Source organism: Onychomys torridus, chromosome 9 (assembly GCF_903995425.1).
Source record: "Onychomys torridus chromosome 9, mOncTor1.1, whole genome shotgun sequence".
NCBI lineage: Eukaryota > Metazoa > Chordata > Mammalia > Rodentia > Cricetidae > Onychomys > Onychomys torridus.
Window position 1 is genome coordinate 1,672,982 of NC_050451.1, and position 12,690 is coordinate 1,685,671.

The 12,690-nt window shown below is 42.9% G+C and overlaps 1 protein-coding gene across 1 annotated transcript in view; it reads left to right on the forward strand.

Annotated features, from left to right (window-relative positions):
* Erc2 (ELKS/RAB6-interacting/CAST family member 2) overlaps positions 1 to 12,690 on the forward strand; it is a 913,086-nt gene that overhangs the window by 478,873 nt on the left and 421,523 nt on the right. Inside the window, exon 14 of the mRNA XM_036199185.1 lies at positions 1,728 to 1,739. Coding sequence (XP_036055078.1) covers positions 1,728 to 1,739 — 12 coding nt within the window. The remainder of the gene's footprint in view (positions 1 to 1,727; positions 1,740 to 12,690) is intronic.

Genomic DNA, 12,690 nt, shown 5'->3' on the forward strand with positions numbered 1-12,690 from the left:
CTAAAACAGCCGCCCTGAGGATCTGAACTCTGAAGCATTGTTGAAGCAACACTTTAACATTTTCTCTTTAATTTTTCTCTGTGTAGTTTTGTGCCTTTCCTGGAACTCACTTGGTAGCCCAGGTTGGCCTCAAACTCACAGAGATCCACCTGGTTCTGCCTCCCGAGTGCTGGGACTAAAGGCGTGCGCCACCACCGCCTGGCTTCTTCTTTAATTTTTATCACTGTAGTCGGTGGCAGGCTTTTTCAGTCTGCTAGTCCCAAAATCGTGACACGGAGACTTATTATTAATTATGAATGCTCAGCCTGATCTAGGCTTGCCCCACTAGCCCTTATAACTGATTTTAACCTGTTTCTCTTCATCTATGTTTTTACCTTTTTTCATTCTGTATGCCCCACTTTCCTGCTTCCTCCATGTCTGCAGGCTGGCAGCTGCCTGGCTGGCTGCTGGTGTCTTCCTCTCTTTCTCCCTCATTCTCTCCTTTAATGACTCCTAGATTCCTCCTCCTATTTACTCTTTCTGCCTGCCAGCCCCGCCTAGCTACTGGCCATTCAGATTTTTATTAGACAGGTAACTACCTTAGACAGGCAAGGTAAAACAAATGCAACACATCTCTACACAGTTAAACAAATGCAGCACACCTTTACATAGTTCAAGCCATAGTGCACACCATAAACAAATGTAACACATCTTTACATAGTTAGAGCAATATTCCACAACAGTAGTTGACATTAAACAATGTTTAAAATGTTCTAGGTTGGGCTTTATCCTAAGCATTTGTTTTTCTTTCTTGTGTGGTAGCCTTAAAACTACATCAGAACACAAAATGGCGAGGACTCTATGAACAGATAGCTGGACAGGTGTTGCTTTTGTGTGTCTACTTTTTGCAGGGCATTTTACAGGTTAACAAAATGAACATCGACTACATGCTTCTCAGAGCTTGGCAGATGATCATAACTTTCCCTCCTAAGCTTTCCTTCCCACTAGAGACTACTGGTTCTGACTGGTGGGAAGGGCATGTTAGAAGTCTCATACAGATAAGTTAACAAGTATTCTCAGTGGCAAAGTCAGAACCTCATTTTCTCAATGGAAAGGAATTACTCTCTGCTTTGGAAGTTTTATTGTCCTTTGTGGGGAGGCTGATGGGAAGGAGGCACCCCAATACCAATCTTCCCCAAAGGGCGTTTGCTCACTGCTAGATACAGTGCCCTGTAAGCATGTAACTTCGAATCCTTGAGCTAAAATCCAAATTGCTCAGCTCCTTTAGGTTTTAGGAGTGAAGGAAATATCTCTTAGGATGTCTCTATCCAACCCACTTCCTGCCAGACCTTAATGATTTCAGTTGTGTTTTTATCAAATAATGAAAACTTACGGGCACACAGGTAGGTAGGCGCTTTCTCTGTAAATTATTTCTTTAAAAAAAGCAGAATGTGGCCACTGTAGTGAGGCGGGAACAGCCCTCTGTCCCATCTGTGCTGGTGTGATGAGTGTGAGAGCAGATATGGGTTTCTTATGCACAACATACAACAGAAGAGCTTACGGTGTGAGCCCGGGGTTGGGGGTGTCTGACGCGTTTCAGTGTCCTTCATGTGGTTATAAGACCTGCTGATATACCATCTGTTGGCTGTCTGTTAAGAACTAATGCCTCTCCCTCCTTTTATTCTCTTTTGCTACCTCTCCCTTCTGCTTGCCTCCACACCGCTGCTCTCACCCTTTGCTCCAATCAGCTTGGCTCTCAGGTCAGTACTTTCCGTTTTCCTCTCCCCACCTCTGCCCCCCCCCCCCCACCCCCCCCCCCCCGCCCCCAGCTCCTCTGCCCACCGCTTGCCTTTGTTCAGGAAGAAAGATCATTATACTCTTTCACCAACATAGACTGCATGATGATAGAATGTGGAGCTGGGGAGATCAGCAATGCAAGCTGCTAAGTGTGGCTTGGAGTGAGAGAGCTCCTCCATGCCACAGGTGACATCATGACTGATGGACGGAACAGCTTCAACAAAACCAGTTGGACCCTAGGCGCGATCAGTCACTGTTTTGAAAGATCCGCAGAACTCCCTTAAAGTCACATTTGAAAGCTATTGGACTGTTAGTTACATCGTGTACATACATGGTGCTTCCTGTCACTGCCTGAGTTTTGACTTGTTTCATTTTTTTTATTGACTGGACATTATACTTTAATTACCCAGGGCAAAGGATGTAGAAACAAGTATAAAACAGGATTCACTGTTGACTGTGCACCTGAAGATTAACAAGGAAAGTGGATATTATGTTTGAAAAGTCTATCCCAGCTTTGGATTCTTATACTGTTGGAAGTCCGAGTCAATAATTTTCCCTTTGTCAAGTTGAGGAGTATATTTTCTTTTAGTAAAACGTGGTAATTTAATGAAATTAATAATGAAATGCTTAACAGTGATTTCTTTATCATCCAAAGATGGTTTGAATAAAGGATGCTTGTTGTGTGATTTGGGGCTTCAGTAGACTTCAGAAACAGAAGGCAATGAAAAGGCCCGCCCTAAGTTTGTAGTTGGTTTAGTAACTCTTGAGAGACAAGCTTTGCCTAGTTTTTCTCTTTGCACAGGCTCTTCAGTCTGCTCTGGTCTGCCCCTAAACCACCAGCCCCGTGACCCTACACCAGCAGCAGATAATTTCAAAATGAGGCCTCCTGCTCACATGCCAGTGTTGTCTCACCACTAGCTTCCAGACCTGGTGGCTCTTGGGCCCTGAATAGTCTCAGGTACCACACTGTGAATGCCACAAGAACTGCTTGAACTTCCTCAGTCCATAGGAAACTCTGGTCTTAAAGGCTCCTCTTCAGAGCTTTAAACAGAGTCTGGAGCACAGACCTACGGTGGTGTAATCTCCAAAGATCCACTGGCTCCTCTTTACCCTGCAGTGAACCAGACCAGCTTTCCTATTTGCAGAATTACAGATTTCACAGTGGGAGGTGGGCAGGAGGCTTAGCCACTTGGCATCCAAACCCTCCTCCAGGGTTTGGATTCCCTCTGTGAATGAAGCTTTCAGCTTTTCTCCCAGCCTGCCTTTTCTCCCTTTCTCCCCTTTGCTACCCTTGATCTGCACCTTTAGATATTAAAGCCTTTGGGACCAGGCCCCCTTTCCTCCTACCTCAGTCTCTGTGCCTGGACCTTCCATTTTTCCACTCTCATTTTGTATCGGTAACTGTGACTATATACTTAGTTTTTCTCTTACCTGTACTGTATGAACATGGGCTGTTGTTTCCAGTATGGTACAAGTTGACAGGAATTTGAAGTAACTAGTGAAGAGCAGTGCTGATTTGCTTGGTCAAATACACCTGCCAAATCTAGTAGATAAACTCTACAGTCTAAATTGAGGTTCAGACCATTCCAATATCATTTGACCTATTGCTTCAAATGAACCTGAAGGAGAAAATGGGCCATCATTGTGATGTTGTCTTTCTAGTGTAGGAAGAATTGGACAGTCCTAAACTTATGGGAAGGAAGAAGTCTGTAGAGACTTGGAAGTCTTTCTTAAGCTGCAGCAACCTCTCAGAATTAGCTATGCTCCTTTGTGCGCGCGCGTGCGCACACACACAAACACACACACACACACACACACACACACACACACACACACACACTCACACACATATTTGGGTGTATATATACACCATGGAATTTAGACATATCAAGTCTGACTTCTCCAAGCTTAGAAGTTTGTGGTCTGCCATCTGTGTTTCCACCTCTCAATCTGAAGTTTGAAATGTTAATAACACTCGGCCTTTTCTATTGTGCTCTGAACTCCATGAGAAATTCTCCTCTGCAAAAGCATTCACAGATTACCTCATTTCCTTTCTAAACTCTTATGCTTAAGCCCGTGTGGACAGGTATTAGACTTGGGTTTGGTGAAGTGCACATGTCATGTTCTAACCCTGTTTGGGTCTCCACTGCAGTAGACATATCTTCTGTACAGAATCTCTTTGCACACAGAGCAGTGGGAACAGGAGAGATTTAGTAGGATCCTTGAATTATACTCAGGGGCGGGTTTATGTAAGATTTGCTCATTTCTAGCATGTGACTTATGACAGATAAGGTTATTGTGATAAATGCATGCAGGAATTGACTAAAAATGAAACAATCCTTTGGGATGCAGTTCAAACTCCTGCCAAATATCAACCAAATAAAGCCAGAAAGTTTTCCCAGTTTCCAGCTTCCTTTGGGTCCTTTCTTAAATATTTCCCTGTTTGGGCCTTAGTGTCCCCTCACAGAGAGGAAAGATTTGCTTTTGGAACAAATCTTATTGGATCTGCCCTGCATATGGGCATCATGTGTTCTATGAATGTGCTGTGGGTGATGGACATCATGCATCTCCTTGTGAATGGCTTGAGCTGATGGCTGGTACCTGGCAGCAGGCAGAGTCATTGTTGCAGTGTTACTTCAAACATTTCTACCCAAATAAATTATTTGTGATATTTCTCCCAACTGAGCACCATGCTCTTTCAACCCCTTGTTCTTCCATCAAAAGATGAAGTCACTCCTCCCAGGCTTCAGATGCCTGTTGTTCAAGACATCAAATGAAAACCACCTAGCCCTTCTTTTACTGTCCCACAATTTGCTGGGGTCAGTTCTTTGTTCCATTGCCTCCTTAATAACATAGTGAGCACCTACTATGTGCTAGGCTGGGTTGTATGTGCTGGCATTTCAGAGAGTAGCTGATGAAAGTGGCCTAATATTAAAGAATGATTTTCCTCTTCTGAATGCTCATTATGCAGGTTGATAATTACCATAGTAATGATAATAATAATAATAACAGCAGAAATAGGAAAATACATGAATGGTAGCTATAGATAACAGTCACCACATGCCAGTACTGAAATGATAACATTTGACGTAGTAGCCTCTTTTTATTACCACACTTAAGGTTTGGACTGTAATCTCTTCCATGTTAGAGAAGAAGAAACTGGAGTTCACAGAAGTTGAGTATTTTTCTATGTTAACATAGCCAGTGAGTAAAAGTGTTGGTTTTCTTCCCCCGCATCTATCCTTTCTGACTTCCAAGTGAGATCTGCCACTACTCCAGCCAAAGTTACCCTTGTCCCAGTTCCAAGAAGTCCCTCAGTGTGGAAAGCTGGACAGTTCTGTCCCATGTGCTGCATCCCAAACATGATGTGGAGAGAGTATATCCCAGGGGCTTTGGGGATTGGCTCTGTCTGCTATGTAGTCAGCTTCTGCCTTCATGTGAGCTTGGGGGCAGTAATCATCCTGGTCCTACCACCTGTGGCCTGCTATGGATGTTGCCTGTCAATGCCTACCCAAGTGTTTCTCCTTCCAGTGGCCCTCACCTGAGCCTGAATTGTTTTCTCTAGGTCCACAGTGTTTTGTCTCACAGAGATGTTCTCAAATGTGTGCTCTTGAAGGAAGGACCTTCTGTTAGTCTGCTCTCCCTTTTCTTGGTCCCTTCCTTCATCCCCATGAGTTCTCAGTTGACTGTTTAGACAACATGTGTAGCACTAGACTGAAACCCAAAGGAAAGGAATAATTGATTTTTTCCATCAAGTTAGACATTTGAAAATTCAAGAAAAACCAAACAACATAGATAAAATGGTGGCAGGGGGACTCTCTAGCCAGGCTACTTAGTTCCCTCACTTCCTTTGCTTCCTGTTTTCTTCTCCCTCCCTCCTCAGTGCCTTCCGCTCTTCCCTTTTTTGCTTCCTCCTTGACTGTTCTTGGCAGTCCTTTTTGATGGGCATATAGCAACAAAATACACTTGACCTCTCAGCTCACTGATTCAAAGGCTAGCGCTTCCTATAAGGAAGGATTTGGTCCCCAAGAAAAACAACTTATTTCAATGGTAATAACTGGAGAAACTGGGTTTCAGGGGTCTATTCTAAAGGGTTATCCACAGGTCAGAAAATAATTTCTCTCTTTAAAGTCACCTTATACTGATGCTGATGTCTAGTGAAGTGTCAGAAAATTTTATGCCCAAGCAAAGCTGTTAGAAAGCCAGAAATCCTCTGAGTTTTCCTTGGGTACACATAGTTTACTGGGGATGGAAAAAGTTGTTTCCTCTGATTTACAGCTTCTGCAGACATGAAGTGGGATCTATATTTAGAAATGATTTTGAACCTTTGAGATGTAGCCAGGGGTAGGTGCTTGTACCTACCCAGACTGGCCACAGTGGGACTTGCCATGTTTGCTGAGCCAGCTCTGATTTATGGAACCAGGACTTTCTGCTCCATGGTGTTTTCATGTTTTAGCTTTTGCCGGAGCTGCTACCCCAGCATTCTTTCTGTTCTCTCAAACACAGTGAGGATGGAGAGGACACAGTGATGTAGCAGTTGAGACCCTTCGTTGTTCCTTTTGTTTCTGGGAGGAAGTGAAGACATTTCTTAAGGTGCAGATCTGATAGAGAGGTAGCGACTGCAAGAGTTTATTCCAGGAAGCCTTCCCCAGGCCCAGTCCACAGTAAGAGACGCCACATTAGCAGAGCTCTTTGCTGTTTCCTCCCCCAAATCTTCCCCCATTCTTCCTCCCTCTCAGAGCATTTGCTTGGTGCCACCATATGGGTGAATATCAGCAAGTAGTAAATCTCTCAAGATACGTTAGCCTTCACTATAAATGTTGAGATGGGGAAGGAATTTTAAAAATTGGTTTCTTGGTATTATTATAAATCACTTTCTAGAAAAAATAATATCATATTTCCTTTATGCAGCCTCCCTTATGAAATGTGAATTCTATCACTTCATTACCCACAATGCTGGCTCACGTTGTAGGGAAACCTGACGACCTAGGGACTGGATGTTTCTTCCGTATTCAGTGAGGGGCTTGGAATTTCCGTCCTGTGTCCTGTCAGAGCCTCTGTGAAGCCACTGGTATTGTGAACCAGTTTAAAAGTGAAAGGATGTTGCACATCTGCCTCTGAAGAAAATAGTTTGTCATTTTTATATCTTAACAAAGGTTTTGGAAGTTTCCTTTGGGGGAGATAGTTATGGTTTTACTATCTCCTAATATTCCATAGATGAAATGGACTGTAATTTCAGTAAGCCTGATGGGGAGGATGGGAAACCAGAACTCACTGGGTTTTTCACTGGGGACAACTGTTTTACTGGAGATAGAGAACTTCTCAGCCCCTGGAAATGCAGTCCATTCTGGAGAATGGTTCTCATAGTAAAACTTGAGTTTTAGAAACTATAGAGAGGACTTGGAAATGGAAACGAATTTCCCTTGGAGTCTCTGGCTGCTTTTTTTTTCAGCCCAAGAATGATGAGGTGGGGCCTATGCTTTAATGCTGGTTTCCTGGGCTTTGGTGGCTGGCAACCTGCTTAGCATAAGCATTGCTCCTTTGGGTGTATAAGGAGCTGTACACACAGTTGCTTATACTTAAGATAGTTCTTTTCAAGGATGTGATTACCACAGTGCTTTGAAGTAATGAATTACTTTGTGTGAGGCTCTAGTTTGTAATTGTAAAGATACAATGGCAAATACTTTGATATGGGGTGGGGCAGAATTTCATGCAGAGAACTGCTTTGCAAATCCACATTTCAGGTGTTGGGGAAACCTTGTTGGAAGGCACTGGCAAGGCAATCACCACCTTGTGCAAATGGGAGCATTCCTAGTGGGATAGGCACTCCTGGCCTTTGGCATTGGTCACTGGCATATTCTTGTGGCTGACCTGGGGTGTGTGAGCTGATGTGGAAGAGAGTGGTTTTAAATTTAACTTCAGAGCCCCCTGCTATTTAATCGTTTGTCAGTTTGATGGTTCCAAGGACGGCATGCTGCGTTGCTCACAGATAATTACTGTGGAGAGAATGAGTTGGCCATAGTAATTGCTAGCTAGAGAATCTCCTGATAACCTGTAATAAATGGGCCTTGGTGAGAAACACTCACTGGGTAATTGGCAGATAGGTTCCCTATCACTCTGCTAAGTATGGGTACTCTTGCACCATCTAAGCATGCTAAGTAGGGACTCTTTAGGGATTCCTGGCCAGATAAAGAATCATGGCACTTGGGTTTCATGTGTGTCTCTCCTAAGCCCGGCATTGTGTTATATTACTATTTCATTCCTAGGATTTTTACGTTGTTATCTCTTGTTAGAACAATAAATGTAGGAAAAGAGATAGACTACATTCTCAAAATTAGTGTCCTCATTGATTTAGTATATGTGACAAGGTATATCATGTCCAAGTCTCTTTATGTGTAAAACAGAGACATCTATGTTTTGGCTCATCTCTCACAGGTTTAGGGTCATGATTCTCACTGAACATGGAGCACAGCCCAGGCTCAGAGAGACATGTAAATAACAGTAATTTTAGTTGCTATAGTTTGGCTGTGATAAAGATTTCATGCCAGCAGTAACAGGTGAGAACAGGGAGTTCAAGAGAGAAGAGATGACCCCATCCAGACGGCTGTCATTGTTTCTCTAGTCAGAAAACTGGGTGATTGAAATAGTCTTCAGGCTCCTCACTAGGCCACTGAGAGGTTGACTTTTTAACAGAAATGTTGAAAACATTATCTGGAAAATGTCAGGGAAGATAAGAAATTCATCTTATGCTTAAAGATAGCAATCTTATATGTGTATGAGAAAGAATTCATTCAGTATTTATTTGTCTTATATAAGGACACATTTTAAAATTCTCTGGAACCACTTAGACAGAATTAAGCTACTGCCTTTCTGTGTTCATAAAGTAAAAGATCTGATTTTTTTTTTCTTTTTAGAGGCTCAATCCCAGATTCAGGGTATTCCTCCATCTATGTGTTTCCTGTAATTTTATGTTATAAACATTTATCAGATAGTAATTGAATATCAGCTTTGAGGTAGGCACTTTGGCATAACTAAGACTGTCCATAGAAAAATGTATCCTGAGACATAGAAGCAGAGTGATAGTATTTCATATAATATATAATATATAGTGATTATATATAATAGTAATTATAGATAGTACTTATGAAAATGAGGTAATACTTATTGTTATGAGCCTTGGCGTTTTCCCCTTCAAAAATATATTTGAAGTCTTCCCTATTTGAACACAAAATATTTTTTCCTTTTCCTTTTGTATACTATTTCATTGTGCCAGATGTCTTCTAAAAACCTTTTAGGTAGGTCAGTTCTTTTCTTTTCCTACATAGTTATAATTGATAACTATGAAGAGGCGGGCGCTATGTGCTGTGTATATGAATGGATGGATTTGGAGGTTAAGCTCCTGGGTGTGAAGTTGCTAGGACAATCCATTTGTCATCTCGCTGGACTTTGCCAGTTGCCCTGACGCTGGCATTTGTCTGTCAAGCAACCGAGAGTGTGGTGTCTCTAACTCTTCTGTGTTGTCACCAGGACAAGCGAAAATGGCATTTAAGTTTGTTCTAACTGCGAGTGCACATGGACATCCTGGAGTATATTTATACTTCCCACATAGTATTCGGTTTCCTATCTTTTTATGTGGATTTGTAGAAGGAGTTCTTTGCACTTCATCCTTGGTCTGAGTTTTAAATGTTCACTCCTTTTCATTTGCATAATTACTGTCGGCTTTCCTTATGTAGAAACCGTTCTTACTTTTGTCATATTAAGTCTTACTAATGTTGCCTAAATTTTGTGTCATTGGAATTCTAATTTATATGAAAAGACCATAAGGACAATTGTCTGTGGTCTCCTCCTTCAGTGTTTTAATAGCTTTCTCACTCTGTTCCAGCTCTTATGACAAAATAGCATCAGCTGATTAGCTTATAAATAACAGAAAGTCATTTAACTGCTCTTGAAATTGACAGAGGTCAGAGTGCTATCAGTGTCTGTGTCCTGAGGTCCTGCTGTTCACCTGTACACAGGACCTCCTTACTCTGTCTTCACAATGTAGTAGGGACAAACACGTTTCCTTTGGTCTCTTTAATAAGGGCATTAATCCCATTCATCACTTCCAAAAGGCCCCATCTCATAATAAAATCACCTTGTGGGCTCTGATTTCAACATATGCATTTTTGAGAGGATACGAACATTCCTTTAGTATTTTTATGGTTTGACTTTCTGAATTTAAGCCTTTGAACCATCTGGAATTTATCTTAGTGTAAGGCTTGAAGTATGGCTAGAACCTCATTTTTTTCCTAGGTCAAGTGAAGTTTAAATGTCACTTCCTCCACTGGCTGTTTGCTGGAGCCCAGCCAGCCCAGGTTAGGACTGTACAGTGCACTCTTGCAGCTTCCCACTGGAACACGGAACATGCACTTAGCCACTTGGTCGATGTCTGTTCACTCTATCTGGAATGGCCTTATCTTCTCCAAGCAGTGCCTGCAAACTGTGGACGCTCCATAAATATTACAGAACGAACACTATGGGAGTTGTGAAGAAGTTAAACTATGGAGAGGCAATTCGCGTATTGGAAGTGTGCACAGAAGTGCAATGTGAGGCACCAAGGCAGTAATAGAGGGAGTAGTGTGGAAGATTCTGTAGCTCTTTCGATATACAGCACTGTGATGCTCCATGTCCACAGGAACCTTGGATTCTGGCTGACTTCTCCATGCTCTTCTCTGAGATCCAGCAAGAAATTCATGCTCCTTTTTTAATTTTTTCTGGAGACTCCTAGCTTCCCAGCTTCCCCTGACTTCTGTAAACCCTACCTATAGACAGTTCCTGCCTGGCTGTTGCAGGAGATAGGAAGAGGATGAGAAAGCATGGTAGGAAGCCACTAAGAACAGAGAAGTTTAGCCAGTCTGCTTTCTAAAGCTTTGGGGAAGCTAAGCAGCCTCACCTAATTAGTAGGTGGATTAGAATGGCAGACTGAATCATGGCCTTGTATGTGGCAAAGGGAGCCTGGACCTATGAGTATTGTGAGCATTCAGAGGGGGGATGGCTCAGGGAAGTTCCAAAGAGTGTGATGGTATTTGCTCAGGACTAGAAATATGCAAGTGATTTTACCAGATGGGGTAGTAGGTGAGAAGCCTAAGAAAAAGCAAGAAAGTGGGAAATATTCAAGGCATGCTCAAAAGAGAGGGTGGGTCTGCCACTGGTGCCCTGGAGTAGATGGAAAAATGTACAAGAAGGATCAAACAAGACAGTGGATACTTTTCATGCTCAGCGAAGATATTATGGACTTTCTGAGTATAGGAAGTGACATTCAGGAGTCTTCTGAGGGCTGTTAACCCTGTAATTCTCCATGGTGGAAGGCAGGAAAAAGAAACCAAAGGTAGAAGGGAGATTGATGTCAAAACAGGGTATGCACAGGAGGGAACGGAGCAGGAGCCACGGTGATAATGAAGACATACTTTTTGTATAAAGGATTTATGTTTTGTTTCTTACGTACGTGAGAATCTTGCTTTCATGCATGTCTGTCTGTGCACCATATGTGTGCCTGGTTTCCATGAAAGTCAGAATAGGATATCAGATCCTGTGGTCTAAGGTGTGGATGCTGAGAATCGAACTCTGGTACCTCTGGAAGAGCAGCCAGTGCTCTAGACTGCTAAGCCAGCTCTGTCTTTTACAGGACAAAAACTAGCAAAGTCACCCAAATTTTGCTTTAGGCTTCCTGTGTTTCTGGAAGAATAAGTCATTTCTCAATAACTGTGATACAGGAAAACAAACAAGCATTATAACACTATTGTATGACAATAAAGGGATGATAACACACCTGTACTTCAGCAGCTGGTAATTGCTGCTCTGCTGCCGTAGCAACGGAAATTAGGGAAGACCTCACTTCTTTGAAGCCAGGCACAGTGTTCTGCATTCTGCAAGGCTTATCTCTTTCTTCCCTCATAGCAATGGCAAGATGAGAGATGACATCATCTGTCTTGTTTTTGCGCCTAGGGAACCAAGGCTCAGGATTCAAAGTAACTGTCTCATTCTGTCCAGCTACCAACTGTGGAACAGTATTCACATACAGCCATTTTGAGCCCCGAGCCAGCATCTAACCACTATGTCCTATCCCACATCAAGACTTTTTGTATTAGTATGAATTGTTTTGGCCCAGGCACCCCAGGAGCCATAGGGACTTCCCTAATATGCTTCTTTTGGGGTGGAAATCTGTTTCTGTAACACAGAGGATTCTGAGCATTGATGAAAGCGTCTCATAATGGAAGCCGAGAAGCTGTTTGTGTTGGCACCTCAAGCAGTCTTCTTTGAGCTGTAGGTCTGGTCCTTACCCTCGCCTAAGCAGGAATGTGAAATTCCTCTTTCTGAAGTGAGTGTGAATGGGCCTGGCGAGTGGCCTCCATGGAGGCAGCATCTTTGCAGAAGGCAGTCATCAGCTCTGGACCTGCTTCAAGATTCATGAACGGCTGAGCTGGGGGAAGACCTTGGGCTATCCATCCTCCTGCTTGCTTACAATGGTTCCCGCCGGGGATTCTGGGGAGGTAGCCAAAAGAAAAGATGTATTTCTAGGAGGGGTTTTCGGCTTCTTCCAGGAATCATTTTTGGGACAGTTCTACATGGCCCCACACAGTGTGATCAGAGAATCCCTGTAGCATAAACACTGAAAAGAATTGGAGGCCTCTGGTGTGATATATGATGATTTTCCTTTGGGGAAACAAAACAAAGTAAAAACAAAACAACTTTGGAGGAGAGCTAGCCTTTCTGCAGTGCAAAGTCTGGTCTGCCTTGATCTTGCCTGATACACGTGGGAGGGCGGGCCATGCGGAGTGAGGGGCAGTGATCACACTGGGAAGTCGCTTGGTCCTTGTCTTTGCCTTAGGTCAGAGGGTAGGTATCATGGCATCAGAATGTATGCTCTTTCTCCTA